This window comes from Eschrichtius robustus, chromosome X (genome assembly GCF_028021215.1).
Source record: "Eschrichtius robustus isolate mEscRob2 chromosome X, mEscRob2.pri, whole genome shotgun sequence".
NCBI lineage: Eukaryota > Metazoa > Chordata > Mammalia > Artiodactyla > Eschrichtiidae > Eschrichtius > Eschrichtius robustus.
In genome coordinates, this window is record NC_090845.1 from 16,137,113 (window position 1) to 16,160,166 (window position 23,054).

The 23,054-nt window shown below is 37.6% G+C and overlaps 1 protein-coding gene across 2 annotated transcripts in view; it reads left to right on the top strand.

Annotated features, from left to right (window-relative positions):
* Positions 1-23,054, top strand: part of CDKL5 (cyclin dependent kinase like 5) — a 185,763-nt gene that overhangs the window by 103,351 nt on the left and 59,358 nt on the right. For both annotated transcript variants that reach the window (XM_068533949.1, XM_068533950.1), the window contains exons 4-5: positions 11,180-11,225; positions 21,293-21,429. In XM_068533949.1, coding sequence (XP_068390050.1) covers positions 11,180-11,225; positions 21,293-21,429 — 183 coding nt within the window. The remainder of the gene's footprint in view (positions 1-11,179; positions 11,226-21,292; positions 21,430-23,054) is intronic.

A 23,054-nucleotide genomic window follows, 5' to 3' on the forward strand; every position in this document is an offset into this window, starting at 1 on the left:
AAAACATTTAAAACAATGACTCCTGCTACTTCCTTACAACAGTGTATGATTGGTTTAGGGAATTCACTGTTCCAAAGCATAATTAAATCAAGTTATGTAACTGCATTTAAAATAACTTAGTAAATCTTATGATTGTTAATACCAGTCGGTTGCTTTGCCAACATCTGAAGAAGGGACAATTGATTCTGGGAAAAAAGCAATGACTGAGGAACTTTAGACAGTCAGTAGCAGGAATGAGTTTTGGTTACAAGTCTCTGTGTTCAGTATGGTTGTTCACTGATTGAGGCATGGTTTTTATGAGGTGGAGGATCTTAAGAATACTGGAAGACATATAAGACACATAGTAATTTTTTGACGAAAATTAAAGACAAAGAAAAATTATTAAAAGCAACAAGGGAAAAACAACAAATAACATACAAGGGAACTCCCATAAGGTTAACAGCTGATTTCTCAGCTGAAACTCTACAAGCCAGAAGGGAGTGGCATGATATATTTAAAGTGATGAAAGGGAAGAACCTACAGCCAAGACTACTCTACCCGGCAAGGATCTCATTCAGATTCGATGGAGAAATCAAAAGCTTTACAGACAAGCAAAAGCTAAGAGAGTTCAGCGCCACCAAACCAGCTCTACAACAGATGCTAAAGGAACTTCTCTAAGTGGGAAACACAAGAGAAGAAAAGGACCTACAAAAACAAACCCAAAACAATTAAGAAAATGGTCATAGGAACATACATATCGATAATTACCTTAAACGTGAATGGATCAAATGCTCCAACCAAAAGACACAGGCTCGCTGAATGGATACAAAAACAAGACCCATATATATGCTGTCTACAAGAGACCCACTTCAGACCTAGGGACACATACAGACTGAAAGTGAGGGGATAGAAAAAGATATTCCATGCAAATGGAAATCAAAAGAAAGCTGGAGTAGCAATACTCATATCAGATAAAATAGACTTTAAAATAAAGAATGTTACAAGAGACAAGGAAGGACACTACATAATGATCAAGGGATCAATCCAAGAAGAAGATACAACAATTATAAATATATACGCACCCAACACAGGAGCACCTCAATACATAAGGCAACTGCTAACAGCTATAAAAGAGGAAAAGGACAGTAACACAATAATAGTGGGAGACTTTAACACCTCACTTACACCAATGGACAGATCATCCAAACAGAAAATTAATAAAGAAACACAAGCTTTAAATGACAAAATAGACCAGATAGATTTAATTGATATTTATAGGACATTCCATCCAAAAACAGCAGATTACACTTTCTTCTCAAGTGTGCACGGAACATTCTCCAGGATAGATCACATCTTGGGTCACAAATCAAGCCCCAGTAAATTTAAGAAAACTGAAATCATATCAAGCATCTTTTCTGACCACAACGCTATGAGATTAGAAATGAATTACAGGGAAAAAAACGTAAAAAACACAAACACATGGAGGCTAAACAATACGTGACTAAATAACCAAGAGATCACTGAAGAAATCAAAGAGGAAATCAAAAAATACCTAGAGACAAATGACAATGAAAACACGATGATCCAAAACCTATGGGATGCAGCAAAAGCAGTTCTAAGAGGGAAGTTTATAGCTATACAAGCCTACCTCAAGAAACAAGAAAAATCTCAAATAAACAATCTAACCTTACACCTAAAGGAACTAGAGAAAGAAGAACAAACAAAACCCAAAGTTAGCAGAAGAAAAGACATCATAAAGATCAGAGCAGAAATAAATGAAATAGAAACAAAGAAAACAAAAGCAAAGATCAATAAAACTAAAAGCTGGTTCTTTGAGAAGGTAAACAAAATAGATAAACCATTAGCCAGACTCATCAAGAAAAAGAGGGAGAGGACTCAAATCAATAAAATTAGAAATGAAAAAGGAGAAGTTACAACAGACACTGCAGAAATACAAAGCATCCTAAGAGACTACTACAAGCAACTCTATGCCAATAAAATGGACAACCTGGAAGAAATGGACAAATTCTTAGAAAGATATAACCTTCCAAGACTGAACCAGGAAGAAGAAGAAAATATGAACAGACCAATCACAAGTGATGAAATTGAAACTGTGATTAAAAATCTTCCAACAAACAAAAGTCCAGGACCAGATGGCTTCACAGGTGGATTCTATCAAACATTTAGAGAAGAGCTGACACCCATCCTTCTCAAACTCTTCCAGAAAATTGCAGAGGAAGGAACACTCCGAAACTCATTCTGTGAGGCCACCATCACCCTGATACCACAACCAGACAAAGATACTACAAAAAAAGAAAATTACAGACCAATATCACTGATGAATATACATGCAAAAATCCTCAACAAAATACTAGCAAACAGAATCCAACAACACATTAAAAGGATCATACACCACGATCAAGTGGGATTTATCCCAGGGATGCAAGGATTGTTCAATATATGCAAATCAATCAATGTGATACACCATATTAACAAATTGAAGAATAAAAACCATATGATCATCTCAATTGATGCAGAGAAAGCTTTTGACAAAATTCAACACCCATTTATGATAAAAACTCTCCAGAAAGTGGGCATAGAGGGAACCTACCTCAACATAATAAAGACCGTATATGACAAACCCGCAGCCAACATCATTCTCAATGGTGAAAAACTGAAAGCATTTCCTCTAAGATCAGGAACGAGACAAGGATGTCCACTCTCACCACTATTATTCAACATAGTTTTGGAAGTCCTAGCCACGGCAATCAGAGAAGGAAAAGAAATAAAAGGAATACAAATTGGAAAAGAAGAAGTAAAACTGTCACTGTCTGCAGATGACATGATACTATACATAGAGAATCCTAAAGATGCCACCAGAAAACTACTAGAGCTAATCAATGAATTTGGTAAAGTTGCAGGTTACAAAATTAATGCACAGATATCTCTTGCATCCCTATATGCTAATGATGAAAAATCTGAAAGAGAAATTAAGGAAGCACTCCCATTTACCATTGCAACAAAAAGAATAAAATACCTAGGAATAAACCTACCTAGGGAGACAAAAGACCTGTATGCAGAAAACTATAAGACACTGATGAAAGAAATTAAAGATGGTACCAACAGATGGAGAGATATACCATGTTCTTGGATTGGAAGAATCAATATTGTGAAAATGACTATACGGCCCAAAGCAATCTACAGATTCAATGCAATCCCTATCAAATTACCAATGGCATTTTTTACAGAACTAGAACAGAAAATCTTAAAATTTGTATGGAGACACAAAAGACCCCGAATAGCCAAAGCGGTCTTGAAGGAGAAAAACAGAGCTGGAGGAATCAGACTCCCTGACTTCAGACTATACTACAAAGCTACAGTAATCAAGACAATATGGTACTGGCACAAAAAAAGAAATATAGATCAATGGAACAAGATAGAAAGCCCAGAGATAAACCCACACACCTATGGTCAACTAATCTATGAGAGAGGCGGCAAGGATATACAGTGGAGAAAAGACAGTCTCTTCAATAAGTGGTGCTGGGAAAACTGGACAGCTACACGTAAAAGAATGAAATTAGTACACTCCCTAACACCATCCACAAAAATAAACTCAAAATGGATTCGAGACCTAAATGTAAGACCGGACACTATAAAACTCTTAGAGGAAAACATAGGAAGAACACTCTTTGACATAAATCACAGCAAGATGTTTTTTGATCCACCTCCTAGAGTAATGGAAATAAAAACAGAAATAAACAAATGGGACCTAATGAAACTTCAAAGCTTTTGCACAGCAAAGGAAACCATAAACAAGACGAAAAGACAACCCTCAGAATGGGAGAAAATATTTGCAAACGAATCAACGGACAAAGGATTAATCTCCAAAATATATAAACAGCTCACACATCTCAATATTAAAAAACCAAACACCCCAATCCAAAAATGGGCAGAAGACCTAAATAGACATTTCTCCAAAGAAGACATACAAATGGCCAAGAAGCACATGAAAAGCTGCTCAATCACTATGGAGAACAGTATGGAGGTCCCTTAAAAAACTAAAAATAGAATTACCGTATGATCCAGCAATCCCACTACTGGGCATATACCCAGAGAAAACCATAATTCAAAAAGACACATGCACCCCAATGTTCATTGCAGCACTATTTACAATAACCAGGTCATGGAAGCAACCTAAATGCCCATCGACAGACGAATGGATAAAGATGTGGTACATATATACACGATGGACTATTACTCAGCCATAAAAAGGAATGAACTTGGGTCATTTGTAGAGACTTGGATGGATCTAGAGACTGTCATACAGAGTGAAGTAAGTCAGAAAGAGAAAAACAAATATCATATATTAATGCATATATGTGGAACCTAGAAAAATGGTACAGATGAACCGGTTTGCAGGGCAGAAATTGAGACACAGATGTAGAGAACAAACGTATGGACACCAAGGGGGGAAAGTGTTAGGGGGATGGGGGTGGTGGTGTGATGAATTGGGCGATTGAGATTGACATGTATACACTGAAGTGTATAAAACTGATGACTAGTAAGAACCTGCTGTATAAAAAAATAAATAAAATTCAAAAAAGAAATAAAATAAAATAAAATAAATTTTAAAAAGAAATATAAGCCCTAGAGGTATTTTTCTGTTTGTTCCTATTCACAAAATTTATTTTTCATTCTCTTTCTAATTTTTCAGTTGCAGAAATTTATTCTGGGAAACGTTAAATGCCTTGATATAGCTTATTCACTCATGAAGATAGTAGTACAATTCAGGAACCTCTGTCTTTCTGCATTCCAAAGTAATATAATGCCTATTCTGAGGCAAAATTAAGGGTGAGACATGGAATTATCATTCGTGTTTACTTATATATTTTATTACATCCTTAGTTTGTTATTTAAAATGTGAGCTCTTAACTAACTCATTGTTTAAACAAGTAAGCAATTTACACCTATCTTGTTAACTACAGCTGGTGACATTCTCTTGCAGACATTGTGGGGGCAATGGTGTGCTTTTGTGAATAAATTGAATTTAAAACACAGTTCTTTGGAGTTATTTTTCATATATTTGTCCTTTGTCTACACCTGTATTACATGTAGCATCTCAGGGTGGTGGCATGAATTTATTTAAAAGGAAAACCAAAAACTCATAAAAGTTCTGTAAGCTAAGAAACTGAACATTGAAGATCATTGGCAAAGTCCAGGGAGATAAATTGAACAATACATGCTATCTATTCTACGTTCTGAACCAGAGTAGGGCAAACTGTCCAAAGGGAATAGGAAAAGACTTGGACCGATGCCCACAGGGGCTGGAAACAGGCAGCTATCTCAGGGTAGTAACTTTATCTGACCCTTCAGGAGCTGGAGTTCTCTATCCCCCATAGCCCACATCAACACCTGTATTGCCAGATCATTTCAGAGGCAAAATGCCCCAAATGCAGTAAGGCAAGAAGTAGAGACGGATAGGAAGCAGCATGTTGTATCCTAGGTTTGATGGACCCCATGGCAAGCTGTGGTGAAGATTAGTGGGAGCAGGATGTGCTAGGAATTGCGGGCTGGGCAAACAGCTTCTTCAGAGAACCTTGCCCAGGCGGCCCAGGCTCAGACCAGCCAACCCAACGAGAAAGATGTTTGCTAAGGATCCAGGTTTTGAAATTGGGCTCTGGTGCATCAATCTGCCTTTGAAATTGAGGTTGCTAAAAAACCCAACTACCTGTTTTGCTGCCAGACACCAAGCGTGGTGGATCTCTTCCTATCTTAGCGAGGATGAGTTAAAAATGGGAGTCGGGGTGTGGCTTACGAAAAGACATGGCTACCCATGTCTTTCACTGCTCTGAAGATTTAAGAGCAGCACATAGTTCTAAAAAAATTTTTTTTTGTAACAAGCAGATGAAGTTGTCTCCTGAAGGAAAGCCAGGAGGATATGACCTCTATAGTGATAACAAGCTGAAACAAGGTAAAAATTGCAGAAGTCGGCTGAGATAAGGAAAGAAGATGAAGAAACCTAGAATGAAAGAAGTAAAAGAACAAAACTGATGTAGCAGTTTTGATTAATTCACTCATGAAATAGTCATTCATTAAATATTTATTGAACACCCACTATGCACCTGCCATTCTAGGCACTTGTGATGCAGTAGTGAACAAAACATATAAAGCAATTATGAAAAGTTCAACCTAAAAGTTACAAGATTTCTAGTGGAAACTATTAGAAAAATAGGAGTAGAAACAACATTTAAGGTTGCTAGAAGAAAACTTTTCTAAGTTCTTTGATTTCCAGGTACTATTAGTTCAAAATACATACACACACACACACACACACACACACACACACACACTCCCCTAGATATATTCTGATAATTTAAAATTTCCATTCCAAGGAAAAGGAAAAGTCCTAACAGCATCTAGGCAGAAAAGAAGAAGTTATCTACATCCAAACAAAAACCAAATTGACCTCGGAGTTCTTTTCTACAACACAAATACCAGAAGACCATCAGGGCATCGCTAGCCCGTTTGGAGCCTTATGTGGATTAGAAAATGGCAATTCTTCTTTTAAGATCTTTCATTTTCTTTTCTTTTTCTTTTTTGTTTGGCCAAGCCGTGCGGCTTGTGGGATCTTAGTTCCCTGACCAGGGACTGAACCTGGGCCCTCAGCAGTGAAAGTGCGGAGTCCTAACCACTGGACTGCCAGGGAATTCCCTTCATTTTCTTCTTGGAAAAGTATCTTAGTGTACAGATTTTGTTACAACAAGACACTTTACTCCTAACTACTGGAAACTTGCTTTAATAGACATACAAACCTGAGACATCTATGATGTGAATGGCACTTTCCAGGGCTTTGCAGGACACACAACCTTACAGTGACCCTGAGGATGGTGGAGAACATAAGGTTGTCTTCCTGAGAATTCTGTGCCTTCCAAGTTGCCATTCACGTGTGAGGACTTTCAGATATATGTAAAGACCTGGAAAGTAGGATACTTACTCAGAAAGCCATCCAAAGACAAATAGTGGCTGAGCAAAAACTTAATGCAAATTGAACACTCAAATATGTGAAAAACCACGGTAGGAAATATGTAGAGAAATAGAGACTATACACCTGAAACTAACACAGCAGTGTAAATCAACTATATTTCAATAAAAAAATTTTTTAAATGATCCAGACTCAGAGATACAGAGAACAGGCATGTGGTTGCCAAGGGGGAAAGGGGTAGGGAAAGGAAGGATTGGGAGCTTGGGATTAACAAACGCAAACTATTATATATAGGGTGGATAAACAACAAGGTCCTACCGTATAGTACAGGGAACTATATTCAATATCCTGTGATAAACCATAATGGAAAAGAATATGAAAAAGCGTATATATGTAAAACTCACTTTGCTGTACAGCAGAAATTGACACAACATTGTAAATCGACTATACTTCAATAAAAATTTTAAAAATAATAAAAATAAACATGATCCAACTATATGCCGTCTATGAAAGACTCACTTTAGATCCAAAGAGACAAAAAGGTTGAAGTGGAAGAATGGAAAGAGATATTCCACAGAAATAGTAACCAAAAGAGAACAAGTGATTATATTATATATTATCAGACAAAATAGACTTTAATTTTTTTTAAAAAAGGTTACAAGAGACAAGGACATTATACATTGACAAAAAGGTCAAATATAGGTGACTTCCCTGGCAGTGCAGTGGTTAAGACTCCACACTTCCATTGCAGGGAGCACAGGTTCCATCCCTGGACAGGGAAATAAGATCCAACATGCTGCAAAACGCGGCCAAAAAAAAAAAAAGAGGTCAAATATAGCAAGAGGATAACCAAAAAAAAAGAAATAGAGACTAAATATAATAGCTCATGTGTGTGTAATTACAAATTAAATATAGCAGCCAAAACCTATTCTCAATAATAGATTTATTTAACAAAATGATATAAGAAGTATCAGGGTCAGTAACCCCAGAGTAATTTAAAAACAGCTTAAGGTCACAGTAATTTAAACTGGTTCTGGCATAAGAATCAACAGGTCAATAGTATAGACTAGATTAAAAAGCTCTGAAAGAAAATCTAGAGTATATATACAAGGATGCTAAGATGCCGCAGAACTAAAAATCCATGCTAAAAGGTACTGGGAAAATTGGTTCAGTTTTTAGAAATGTAAATTTAGATTCCCTCACCATATAGCATATTAAAATAAATTACAAGGGAATAAAGACTTAAGGAACAAGATTAAATCATTGAAATATCGAGACAGATAGATGTGGATGAATATTAATCATATACAAGCTAAGTAAGGAGTTTGAGCACAAAAGTTGTACACCTAATAACAAAGGCATGTATCAATAAATTTGACTATATAGTAATAAACTATGTTCAGCAACAATAACAACAACACCCTAAATAATTCCATGTCCACAACAATCTGGGGAAAATATTTGTAACAAAATTTGTCAACAAGTTCACATTCATGAATCAGTAAGAAAAACATTAAGGTTAGTACACCTTATTTCACTTACCAGTTCATAGAAGCAAACCTTTGATCTCACTGGTGTCTAAAGATTTTTTTAATGATTGTATTTAGTGTTGGCTATGGTTGTAGCGTGGGTTCTCATGCTGCTGAAGGGAACTGTAAAATGATATATTTTTGGATATCAGTTTGGCAGTATTAGGAGCCTTTACCGTTCATACCCTTTAACCCAGTTATATCAGTTACAGGATTTACTTTATGGAAATGAAGATGCAGATGTTGAAGTATGTTCATTGATAGACTGGTTAAATAACCATCCATTAAAAATGGTGGTTTTAAAAATTATTTAATGACAGGTCAAATGTTCCTTATACAATATCAAGTGAAATAAAAGCAACATACAGCACAATATATGTGTTCTCAGATTCTTCCAATTTGAGAAAAATTTACTGGAAGAAAATATACCAAAATGTTATTAGGAAGGGTTATATAGTTTATTTCTTTTTATGTTCCTTTTATACTCTTATACCCCTTTATGTTCTTTTATATGAGTTTGTATTATTTTTATAAGTAGTTTGAATAAAAGTAAAATGTTAAATTTTTCCCAGCATCTTCTGCCCTCATTGCATGTGTTTTCCACCAAACATTGGATTTTATGTAGAAAACTTCTGTCTGTTTGGCTTCGTTCTATAAGTAAATGTATAAACCATATTGAGTGTGTATGTGTCTGTGTGTGAGTGTTGAGGAGAAAGAGGATTTTCATGGTATCGGTGAAAGGATAAATAAAAGAATAAACATTTCATCTTATTTGACCCCCCTTCGGGCAACTGTTTTATACTGTAAATTCTATTTATGAGATGCCAGGAGAAAAAAATCTGATGAATTTCTTTCTTCAAGATGGTAGTCATAAATTTAAATATGTAGTCATATCAGTGGACAGTTTTGACCTAAGCAAGACCTTTTATAAAATCAGGCAAAGTTTTAACACTTAGGATGCCATTTAAAAAATGTGCAATATAGGATGAAATGGTACCTGAAACAACACTCAGTTGAAATGTGGGCAGTCCTCCTCTCTTCCTGGATGCAATCCTGTTGCCCCTTTCTTTGTGCTGTGAGCAGTTTCTTTATCTAGGGCTTTGTACTTTCTCTTAGGCCGCAGGTGGGTTGCTAGCTAGAGCCATTTGAAAAGGAGCAGGGTAAGAAAACAGTGTCAGTGTATTAAGAGAGAGTAGCATACCTAGCAGAGTTACCTGGTACTACCTCTACTAATATTCTAGGTGATCTTCCTCCACATCACTTTGACTTTGCAGTTATTCCTTCTCAATAATGAAACAGTTACAATATCAGAAAGTACCTGGGTGGCTGAGTTTAGGTCAGAAGGTCTGCTGATGTACAAATAAATTGTATCCCCAAAGCTCTCTGTACTCTACAATTCTGTTCCTCCCTTAAAAACAAAAACATAATAACCTTAATAAGAATCTTTTTCCTCAATAGCCTATAGCACTTTCAGATAATTTTCCCCCTGTAACACCAATATGAAAGCTGGTATTTTCTTCTTTTTTCAACGGGCAGGTGAGAAACAGGGTTTGATTTACAGATATAGTTACAACTCAGAGTTTGTCTTTCAGCATAATGACTGAAATGGTAGCTTTTTTAAAACTTCTTTTTCCCCCCCTACTTATTTGATTCTCTTTGCTTTTGTAAGGAATCTAGGAGAAAAGCATATATTTTTAATAAGTTAATGATTTTGTACCCTGTTGGTTATTGCCTCGTATTGTGTCTGTTTTTCAAGTCTTTGTTTTGATGCAGGGACAAAGTTTTATAAAAGATTTGCTCTTACAGATCTGAAAGTATACCCACTTAGAGTAAAAAAGAACAGGCCTGAATCATTCAGAAGACCTTTTTATATGACATGTTGGCTTTGAAGAATCTATATATTATTTTACCAAAAGCTTTTTTATTCCTTTTATAGACTAGAATATCTTACATGAATTATTTAGCCTAGTTATACTTAATCTTTAGCATTTTCATTTCCTTCCCAGCCCTTATTTTCTTGTCTTCCAGCCAAAAAAGACCAGAAAAAAGGATTTGTGATGTTTTCAGTTTAAAATAGGGTTCTTCTCACCAACTACTTCTGCTAGTTCAGGAGAGCTAAATAAAGGCAGGGGAAAGTTGGTGATTGGTATTTGGTGGCAAATGTTTATCCCACTTTGGATATGAAATGGCTATCAATGGGGAAGAGCTGGTGAACAACTAGATAGGTTTGTTAGGAAGAGGTAAGTGAAGGGAGGAGACTTGGAAGAGGTATTCTGCTACCAGCAACTACCAAGTATTATAGAAGCCTTTCCTCTGGTCTTAGAAACCCAATTAAATGTGTCCCTGGGTTTCAGATGGCAGTATAGATGCCAGTCTATTGTCAGCCATCCTGGCCCTTTTGCGTAGTCTCAAGACATTGACACTGCTGGTTCATCCATATTCTATTGCCAAATCTGCTCTTCGTCCCCCAGCCCCTCCACCTTCTCCTTTTCCTTCCCTGACGATGCCTGCAGGGTAGTAAGAAAGAGAATTTTGGAACTGAGAAATGAGGGACTGGGGAAGAGGAGGATTTATTTTTTATTCTCTGGGTTCTTGCTACTCTGTTTCAGAATGTACCCCCAGACAGTTGGGATTCCCAGTTTGAAAAACACTGGAGAATGACTTTTCTTCTGCCTCTTTTCCTTTGCAGGAAACGCATGAAATTGTGGCAATCAAGAAATTCAAGGACAGTGAAGGTATATATATACTTTTTCTTTTTATATTTAGTTTTTGTGAATAGAATATGGAAAAGATGAAATCTAGCTGATTAGACTCTGTTCCTCAGATTTTACAGTCTCAATCTCAGTAAATATATCTTAATTATCATCATGCTTTGCTTTGAAACATTTAGTTCCTCCCGTGTGAATCTTTTCAAATCTCATGATATCAGAAAATTCATCTTGTGTTTTAAGGGACAGTCAACACTGGAAATCTTGCTTCAAATGCTGGATAGAACACATGCTATTTACACTGTTTCTAAATACTAACAGTTTAAAATGATAAAACTTACTTGAAGTAAATACTTCCTGGGTTCACACAAGTAGCAAGTGTTATGTTAAAGGCTTCAATATTGGTTACTGCGATCTCTGCTTCCTAGTTAGCTAGAAATATAAAGGTAAGTGGTATGTAAACAGTACAGAGGGAATGGTTTTATATTTAGAATAACTCATTGGGAAAATAAAAGCTTTTCAAGAAGAAATACCATACTTGGAGGCTTTGGTCACACATCCAGACCATTTCAAATGGAGTATTAAAATTACCCTATCCTGGGCAAGAAAGTTTAAAATAAAGGATTAACAACAACAACAACAAATATAATGCACCAAAAAAAAAATAATGTACAAAAGAAAAAATAAATAAAGCATTTCATTAGGCCATTAGGTTTTAAATCCAGACTCTTGGCCATCCAAATACAGCCAAGTAGAAAAACTGACCACAAAGACACACATGGCCTTTAAGAAGCTCTAGGCAGCATTTTTTCAATTTTTTTTTTTTGACAGAGATCCGACAGCAGAAGTATTTTTTACCTCCTACACAGTATCCTCATACATAATGTCATATATATAACTGAAGCAAAAGTTTCACAGAATTATTTATTTTACTAATGTGAGATTCTCCATTTTCTGTTCTTTCTTGCTCATATAAATTCATATAAGTGCCTATTTTGGCATGAAATACGTTGATGTCACCACTAATGAGTCACAACCTGCCATTTGAAAACAAGTGCTGCAGGAGTAAGAGGCCCCACCATAGCATCAACCTTCATATCTAATTGGAAGTGTGACAATAGGCATTCATAGCCTACCTTCATCAGCACACAGTGACTGTGCTGTAAGACACCAGCCTCTGTATTTGTGAAGTTTCATCACCCCTACCTTAGAGACTTAGCAAACATTAAATAACAAAAGGGCCTCGCTAACAACTTCTGGGGTAGATGCAGTAGTATTTGATGTAACCCAGCTCTGATGTGCTGGTTATGTGGAGCACAAGCACGTCAGCCAGGAATTTTAGCATTGGCTTGGCAGCCTTAAGGAGAAGGCAACAAAAAAATACTTTAGCTTGTTCTTTAAAAACAAAAACCAAAAAAGCCCTGCTTCCAATCATGTACCCGTAGTCTAGTGGGAAGCAATAGCCCCAGGCCAACCCCCTAGGAGACCATTGGAAATAAGCTCTTTGAGCAGTGGCTTTGGGCTAACCGCAGGTGGCCAGGAGACAAATGGTGATCTACTAAAAAGAGTGGTTGCAACAGTAGATCAAAGCATAACCTTTGCCTGTATATAAAGACTTCTGGCTGTGCATTCATCTTGTAAGGCACATTGTCAACCATCGGCTACCACCAAAAATAATAATTGTCATCAAATTTTTGAAAAGCAGTGCAATCTAGGCCATGTATGTCATTGCTGTTTTTAAGAAAACTAAATACCCAATTCTTCACAACCTCTATCCTATGAATACCAGTTCTTAGCTTCAATTAAACAATATATTAGTCCCTGAATTACAGTACCTTCAGATTGGCAATCAGTAGTGTATCTGTTAAAATTCATTGAGCACTGGGGACTTCCCTGGCTGTCCAGCAGTTAAGACTCCGCACTTCCACTGCAGGGGGCTCGGGTTCGATCCCTGATCAGGGGAACTAAGATCCCACATGCCGTGTGGCGTGGCCAAAAAAAAAAAAAAGAAAAGAAAAATTCATTGAGCACTGAGCCAGGTGCTATAAGAACAGTGAAGGTAAATCAGGTCCGGATACTTTCAAAAAACTTCTGACCTATTAACAGAATTAAGACCTGTAAATAAAAAGCAGTAAAACGGAGTAGAAAGCAGTCAGTGCCTGAATGACTTTGTATAATTTTGAGGTGAGAGAGATTGTTTCTAGCTCTGGCATCCCAGGGGTGTATGGATAGTCTAAACATTATAGGAAACATTTGATCAGTTTTTATTTCACTGAGCTGACAAAACATGAATCCACTCTGCCCTCATTTCTGCTGGGCCATTATCAGTTGCCATACCTCACAGGCATGCAGCCGCACCACCCACCCACTTTGCAGATGGACAGCTTTGTAAGCGCGCCTATACATACTTCCAGAGGGACACTTCCTAAATATTTCAGCAATAGAATCTAAAAACATATCCAATTATTCATAACTTTTTAGTTCCAAGCCTATTCTAGGCACACTTTCCTATTGTTTCCAGTTCTCCCTGGGAGACCTCACACAATCTTTTCTGTCTTTACCCTTTTCCTCCCGCCAGAGTAGTATCATGCTTAATGGAAAGTAAGGGAAAATGTGTGGTAAACACCCTTTTGGAGTGTGAAGTGTACATAGATAGTCTAGTATAGGTGAGGATGTCCATTCAACCCCTATGTAAACCACTTAATTCTGTATCAGTTTATCATCTTAAATTTTAGTCAGGCTAATTATAATAAAAAATACAGTTTCATGATAATATTGCCCTTATTGTCATATAGCTCTCATGAATTTCTTTTATTAGGTACTCTGAATATATTCTTTTGATATTTTGGTAGTGACTTTTCCAAATCCAATGTTTAAAAATCTTCGTGAAGGTAATGAAATAATCCTGTGAAAGCATTGTTAAACTGAAATAGGATCTGAAATTGGTCTGACCCACGTTCAAGCTAATCAAGTATTCTTATGCTGATTATATCAAGGAATATTTTATGAGTATATATTACCTCCTGTTGGCTTTAAGAGATTATGATAATGTCCTGTTTTCTTGTTAAATTCATATGTATGCACAAATTTGCATGAAACATTTTTAAAACAACATTTTAAGGTAGACCACTATTTAGTTCAAGAAGTCCTTATTATCCCAGGACAATAGATTACTATTTAAAATGGAAACCAAAATTTCATAGTAAATAAAAAGTTAGATCGGGAGTTTAAGTTGAAAAAATGAAACTAAAATTATAAAAATAAGTTTATCTTATAGTTAACACAATTTAGATTATAATAGCAACTATGTACTGTTTCTTAGAAAAAAGAATCAATTGTTATCTTTTGGCAGGGTGGGGCAATTTTTACAGTAAAATTGTAGGCTAGGTCAGTGAATGACTTCCACAATAAAAAGGTCATTAAAAATATACAAAAGGCTTTGTCACTCTTCTCTTGGTTTTTGTATGTTCCTGTTTTTTTGTCTTCATCCTTGTTCATTTTTTATTCTCCAGTTGTTAGCTGATATAACACCATCAGATCATTTATCAGTGTGTGCCTGTGATTTTCCCTGAAAGACTTTGACACACTGGTGGGAATCAGCACCTGTTAAAAGGAAGGAATGTTTGAGTGATGACAGTTTTATTTGAGATCACTTCATTTGTTAATATTTTCTTGTTTTGATGACTTTTGCTTCTTTATACATCATCACAAATGTGGAGTCTCAGATAGATAATGAATTCTTAATGATATCCTGAATGATAGTATTATAAATTTGTCTATTAATATAAATTCCCACATAGAAACATTAACTAATAAATACCTAACCGACCAGAAGTCTCCATAGAATTTTTTTTTAATTAATTAATTAATTAATTTATGGCTGTGTTGGGTCTTTGTTGCTGCGCGCAGGCTTTCTCTAGTTGTGGCAAGCAGGGGCTACTCTCCCTTGCAGTGGGTGGGCTTCCCATTGTGGTGGCTTCTCTTGTTGCGGAGCGTGGGGTCTAGGTGCGCGGGCTTCAGTAGTTGTGGCGTGCAGGCTCAGTAGTTGTGGCTCGTGGGCTCTGGAGCACAGGCTCAGTAGTGGTGGGGTACGGGGCTTAGTTGCTCCGCAGCATGTGGGATCTTCCCAGACCGGGGATCGAACCCGTGTCCCCTGCATTGGCAGGCGGATTCTTAACCAGTGCGCCACCAGGGAAGTCCCCTCCATAGAATTAATGCTGCTCAGTACATATTTGGATTTTTCTGAGAAGAGAAAAATGACCACAGACCAAAAAGATACTAGAGATTATTTAGTTAAAAGGTACTTTTCAGACTATGTATAATAATAAAGTTAGCCTAATCCTCCTACCTTTCCTATAATTCCAATCTTGCACAATGAGATTTGATGTTCAGATGATAATCTTCTATCACTATTGGATCATCATTTTCACGTACACACATGTGCCAGTGTCTACGGTCCTCAATTTTTTAAATAATCCAAGAGCACTGATATAGATTAGATAGCTTTGGACCAGCAAGAATAAAAACATTGTTTAACCTTTAATTGAAGAAGTCCTGTGGTCTAAAATTTATATTTGACAAACATTTGGATCTTCTGATGTGACAACACCTTCTGTTTATTTGAACTTTTCAGTCCTTCCTGAATGTATGGGTGATGGGGTGAGGAGGGATCCTCCCCACTTGTCACTGGGCCTCCGTACATGGCAAGGAGGCTGACTCTCAGGGAGCTGTGTGGTAATCCATGGTTAACATGGAATTTAGGTTGTGTCTTTGCTTTTATATCAAATAAAATTGCTTGTATTTCATATTCTGCTGCTGCTTATGTTTCTGTAGATAAATATTTTCCCTTGGAATGGACATCTTTGTTCTTAATCATGAGAAAATGTTTAATTGATCATCTGTTCTTTGCTCCGGTTTATTTCATCCTTATTTTTACCCAGACACTAGAAAGCTCTATCCTGATCTTGGGATCAGGGGAACTCCAGTCTCTTATTTTGTATATTTGTAGAAAACAAGGGTTTATAATCTTTAAATTCAAGAACCGGATTTCTCTGTAAGAGAGGCTTTGAGACAAACTTTCCAAACCTTGGTTAAATAGAGAAATCAATTAACTAAGCTTGAGCATTCTGGCTAGTCATGATTTCACCACACTTCTTTTTAATGACCAAAATGGATCTCTTTCAAACTTCAGGGATTCTTCTAAGATTTGGTGAACATTTTGCACCTTTCATGGTTTAATACATTTCCATTGTGCTTTACCTGGCCTTCTTCTCTGAAGATTTAAGTTTTCTCATCATTTTTGGTATATATGACAGCAGCACCACCATTCAAAACCCCCTGGCCATGTTACTTGCCTCCTGTTGATGTTCCTTCTTCAGTCAGGGCAACCAGACTCAAAAATGGCACCCTTATGGTTTTGTGCAAGGATGGCTTGACTTTTCCCCACTTTGTACCTGTTTAAAGGTCCATTACGGGGGGCCTCTTTGGCTATACAAAAATGTCAGGTTTGTGATTTCATAAAGTAGGTTATAGTTATTTCTGGATTTCTTTTCTAAGCCCACAGTTCTTTAAAAATAGTTTTACAGAAGAGTTTCTGCTCATCTTTAGATTTTTCTCTTTTCGTCACTTACTTATCTTTGCATTTCTTTTGCTCCTGTGATCTTTATTCTTAAAAATTGTTTTCTTTTACTTTGAATCTCCCTTCTTGCTTTTTAGGTGTGTTAACTTGCAGCCTTACTGGCAAGCTTAGAAATAGGTTAGTTTTTGTTTTTTTTAACTTAATGTCCTTCTTCTACCATGCCATTTAGTCATCACTCAATAGAATTTATATAACTTTGTCATAATTGCTGCCTGTACTAAGCTAAACACCCTCCATGGTAATTGATGACCAGGTCCATCAGCATGCACGTAAGCAGGAATCACATGGTGGGACCTTCAGCATCATCTAGTAGAACCCTAACTCTAGTTTACAGCTGAGGAACCACAGCTAGTATGTGATTAACTGAGACTAAGACACAGACCCCAGGATCTTCATTGAGTTTTTCTTCCGCCCACACCATGCTGCTTTGCCACATAGTTAAGCAGAAGCAGAGTCTAGACTTGGGTGTTCCGACTCACTCTCCAAAGGTCGCTCACTGCCTTACACCAAGGCGCCTCCGTCCCTGTGTTCTACTCGGTGTGACATTCCCTTCACTTACCCTGAGAAAGTTATTCTTTGTAGACTTGGTTTCTTCATTTGTGAACTGGAGGAGCCTAGCCTAAATAAAAAGCCATGAGATTATTTCAACTGAAAGGCAGGGGTGTTTGTGCCCTCTTTAGTGGGCTGTGCTTCCACCTTTAAAAAACTGGCTCACTCAGCAGCTTTGCTACTTTCTGAACCTCTGAGGAGAGAAGCATTTGTAAGTGGAATGTTCATTCCTTTTCCCAATCATCTGATCATTTAGTGCCACAATTTTCATTATAAAGTACAGGGGGTAGGCCAGGAACCTTAAAAGTACTCAGAGGAACAAAATGATAGGACTTCCAAATAATGAAGAGTGTGCATTTTGCTTGCACTTAGGGAATTAATAACTCCACTTTCTACCTGTTCCCATTCATTACAATCTTAGTGCCGAAGTGCTTACCTCAACTTTTAATAACTTTGACTGACATAAATTAGAGGAGACTTCGTTTCCTAAACAAGATGACTGCTCAAATGAGGTGGTTTTGGCTCTGCATGCTAAGTGATTTTGTGAGCTTCTTTTTGAAGATTTGTTTCCCTTTTCTCTCTAGCCATTGTTTAGCAAGGTCAGTATAGATTCGAATGATATAAATACATATAACAAAGTACCAAAATTCAGTGAGGTTTAGGCTCATAATCAATGAGATTTTAATGAAGAGAAATCATGGATTATTAGATTTGGAAAAGGCCATGGGACTTTTTAGGGTACATGTGTGGGTGCAGAGGAGTGCCCATTTAGTTATTTTATGAATGAAAAGTTAAATGGCTTGCCCAAAGTCACATGTTACAGTGTTATCTGGTTAAAAGGGTCCAAAATCTAGGTCTCCCAGATCCTACTCCAACGTTCCTTCTACGATAGCCATTCTGCTTTGGCCATTCGGCTTTATCTGTTAGCAAGGTGAAACTGCCACAAGTTGCTAATGATACAAAGCTCCCTTTTTTCAGTGCCAAGAATTCGCCAAGCTTTTGATTAGAAGAGGTATTCCAACTTTATTTACCTTTGACTTTGTTGCACCATTTATTTGTAACCAGCTCCAGCATAGCTTAGGGATGTTCTAATGACCGAATATATATGTGTTCTTGACTCTTGGTGCAGTCGGTTTTCTGGAGCCTCCATTTTTTATAATCACATATTGTAGAAGACTTACCGGGGCAGAGGTGAATAGGGGAAAATAAATTCAGTTTGTCTTAACTGTCTGAAAAGCTGCCTTTCAAAGTTCTGGAGAGAGAAGATTGAAAGCAGTGTCCTCAAAACTGAGAGGGCAAAGTGCCTATTGTTTGCTATCACATTGCTGCTTCCCATGTTTTAAGGGAATAAGAGCTAGCCACATATGGGCAAGGATTTCCTCATGGCACCAGTGAAGGCATTCATGTAGGAAGTATTTATTGATCCCCTCTGTGCCGGGTCCGGTCCTAGGTGGTTGGGTGCGTGTTGTTGAACAGCAAGCAGAACTTAGACCTGTCCTCCTAGAGCTCTCGGATTAGCATGGAGATGGAGGCTTGCTTTGGTTTAGTGATCAAGTGACACTTAAACTGCAGCCTGAAGGAGCCAGCCCTGTAAAGAGTCTGGTAGTATAATGAGAGTTCTCGGCAGAGGGAACAAGCTCAAAGGCCCCAAGTTTGAAAAATAAAGTTTGGGGCTATTTTGGGAACCGAAAGACTAACGTGAGGGAGGGAGAGAAGGGCATGAGATGGGGATGGAAATGCAGACAAGGATCAGGTCATGAGTAGTATGGTTGTCTCTTGCTGAATTACTTCCTTATTAGAAGTAATTTTATTTGCTTCGTATTGAGATCTGTGTGGCAGATCTTAGAGACAGGTGGATTTTAGTTTGATTACCCTAACCTTGGGAGTAACTCAGATGGGACAGCAGAGAAGCAGGTTAACCTTCTTCATAAGACTGAAGACTTTTAGCTTCCCTAGGCTTTAGCAGTTCTGACAGTTACAAAATACTACTTCTCTGGTGCAGCCCCAATTTGCAGAACAGCTGGACATTTATCCCCCCCACAAGCCTCTCAGCCACTTCAGGAAGTCCCCTAGTCATGTCACGCACGTTGCCCCTACTGCCAGGTGGCCCCCCTGTTTCATGCTCTGACATGGGCCCTGTGAGTACCCAGTTCCCAGTTGACCCCCCTGATGTGGGCTATGCTACTGTCAGCCTTTGCTACTGCTGCTTCCTGCCTTCTGATAGGCAGTATCTCTCTCCTTTCCTAATCTGTGCTCCAGCATTCTCCAACAGCTTTCTTGAAGTAGGGAGAATATTTCCCTGGTGTAACCGTTTCACAAAGGAGTGTTGACTTTGTTTTCTGTTTGTTACAGATATTCTGGGGCTACTGCCAAGCCCATGGTTTTGTTATAGTCTCTTTTCTTTAAACTCAGTTTGAATGGGGGTTAGGGGAATTCCCTGGCGGTCCAGTAGTTAGGACTTGGCGCTTTCACTGCCGGGCCGGGTTCAATCCCTGGTCTGGGAACTAAGATCCTGCACTGTGAGGTACGACCATAATCTGAGAAGTACTCCTGGTATTGCATTTAGGATCTCCCCTCCCCCTTTGGCCCCATTTAGGTTCTTTTCTCTTGTGTATCTTGCTTAGGAAACATATCTTCCTTGAAGGCATCTTCATCTTTCTCGTCCCTGTCCCCAAACTATTTTCTACCTTCCCAGACATGCCTGAACTTGAGGGTTACACAGCTTAGACTTTCAAGCTAGGATTCTGACCATTACCCAAAACCTTGGGGCCAAATGTATTCTAGAATTCATAACTTTTAGATTTTAGCAGGGAAATATGGCATGTCACTTTAGCATCCTGTAATCAGGTATTATTTCTAAAGCACAACATATGAATATTCATACTAAGTAGGATAAACAAAGACTGTCAGTGGTCTCGTATTAGTTCAGGATTTGCCTCTAAAGAGATTTGCCTTAAAGTTAGAAAAAGTATTCAATTTTTAGACTGATTTTTTTTTTTTTTTTTTGGTTTTTGGAATGCAGATAAGGGATTATGAACCTGTATCCTTCCTTGTATATACATATGTAAACATGACTGTTAGAATTTCCTGGCTAAATCTAAAGCTATTATAAAAACTCCTTTAACATGAAATATTGCCTTCCCTGCTCCCCTGCCAATTGATCCATTAGAGTTAATGTGACTTCTGTCCTTCCTCTGTGTCTGTGGGGGTTATCATGAGTGGAGTTGATGATACGAAAGGGTGTATTGGTTCAGCATAAATTCTCCATCCCAGTACAGCTACACTACCTGGGATGGACAGACGGACGTGCCACAGGAGGACAGCAGGAACATGCAGCAGCCGCTATTCAAAGAGAAGATCAGACACCCTTAGAGTTCCCTGCAGCTTGACTGTGACCTGCATTGTGCATGCCTGGCATATGACCTCTGCTTACAGAGGTGACTCACATGCAGCCTGGGGAATAAAATGCTCTTTTAAGACAAAGCTTCAGGCCAAACTTTAAAACATCAACTGCTACAGATGTTGCATAAAGGCTCCTCTGCACACTGATGTGGTTAATTCCTTTTTACCCTTTTAAACTCCTTCTTCCTCAGTATGTAGTGTTAGTGTTAAAATGACAGTGGATTTATATGTCGTATCTATAAGTCTGTTTTACATAAACACTTTGCAATAAGCAGTATAAGAAAATACAAGCAGAAAATTAGGTTCATGCTGGTCAAGTAAGCCTTTTCTTCTTTAAGTTTCTTATTCTTGATCCTTTCAACAAGAAAATGTGATATTGAATATTCCATCCTTGGACTTCTCAAAGTGGAAAGTGAAATTGGTATGTTTTCAATGTTCTTAGAATTTTTTGAATAGTGGTTTGAAAACTTTAATTTTACTCTATTCACCATTGTTTACATTCTAGAAAATGAAGAAGTCAAGGAAACGACTTTACGAGAGCTTAAAATGCTTCGTACTCTCAAGCAGGAAAACATTGTGGAGTTAAAGGAAGCCTTTCGTCGGAGGGGGAAATTGTACTTGGTGTTTGAGTATGTTGAAAAAGTAAGTCACTAACTGACGCAATAGAGATTTGCCTCATTCTTTTATTTAGGGCTGTTTCTGATACGATTAAAGAAAGTATTATTATCTAGTATGACTTGTCATTGTGCTCATAATCTGACTTTAAAAATGACAGTAGTACCCATAATCATTAGAAGTCCTGAAAATATATTGAAGGATTTTGTACAACTTAACTGTAGAGAGATAAATTTAAACAATGTATTGGTTTGACTTCTGAAGTCTTAGACTCTATCTTCAACAAGTAATTTTTAGACTTGGTTTATTTTAATTAAACCTAAGCAAGGCCTCTGAGGGAGAGGCACGTAAATTGACAGTGATGACAGGCATAGGATGGGTGTCTGAATCAGACCTACGGTGGCTAATGAGCGGGCTCATGAAGCAGCCTTTTGTGAATTGCCAGTGCCGTGGCTTTATCTGAGGGAAGAAGATGTGCCAGGAGCCATAAGGTAAAGCTTGAGGAGGTAGATGTGACCACAAGTAAGGAATTAGAAGCATGGGAGAAAAGAAGAAAAGCACACATTGTTCGAGTTGTCTCTGTAATTGCTTCAATTTTTTTTTTTAATTGTTAACTCTTAGTGACAGTTTTAATCATATGACCTAAGGGCAAATGTCCGATACAGTAAACAATATTGTGTGCCTATGAATTTCTTGGACAGCAGCTGACTTATCACAGTTGGTTATTGTCAAGAACTAAGTGCCTTAACAAGAGTAGAATAAACTGGAGTCAGACAGAACTTTTACAGGTTTCCTTCGTGAGTAAAGGTGGCTCCTGCTGATTTCCTGTTATTATCTAAAGAAGATTAAGACTGGAGAGGTTTATCTTTGCTTTAGTCAATTCCCAGGTGCTTTTTATGTCATAAATGACAGAGTAGCACCACCAGCATCATCATCACAAAATGGAAAGCAGTGTTGCCAAGACGGCTGACCAGTAATGTGGCTTTTTAATTAATTCAACCTTTACAAGTTATTTTTCTAATTAATATATATATAGTGATTTCATTACAAGCAAAACTTGAAAAAATATTACAAGGCTCTTTGTTGTTTTAAAACACTGTTTTATGTTTCTTTTCAAAAATCTGTTTAAAGGCTTCCTTTCCTGTGTCAATTTAGGTATTTTCCTAAGGGGCATTTCCCACCAAAATAAAACTGAAGTTTGATATTTAAAAAAAAGTTATAAAAAAAGGATTGCTGTAAAATCAGTTGCTTACTTTTTAGTTGTCAAAAATAATCATGCAGTTTGCAGTTTTCACTGCCAAATAATAAAATTCTGACAGATCTATTTCAGTTATCTTTTTTATTTCTGTTCTACTCATGGTGATTGTTCACGGTTAATAACAATTTCATATGAACAAATGGAGAAATTACCTCTGTGTATCAGACACTATGTAATGTCTCCAATCTCTGCTGGTAAGTGGCAGAGCTGCTACCAGAACTCCAGTCCTCTGACCTGCGAGCCTGGGATTCTTGTGCTGGCCTTATGGTTTTTCAGTGGAAGGTGACCATCACCCTCCCATCAGTGGCGGTGCCTAACGATTGACAATGAGTCTCAAGAGGGCAAGGAGAAAGATACTCTTAGGGGTAGGGGGTTGTAACAGAGACGCAGGATT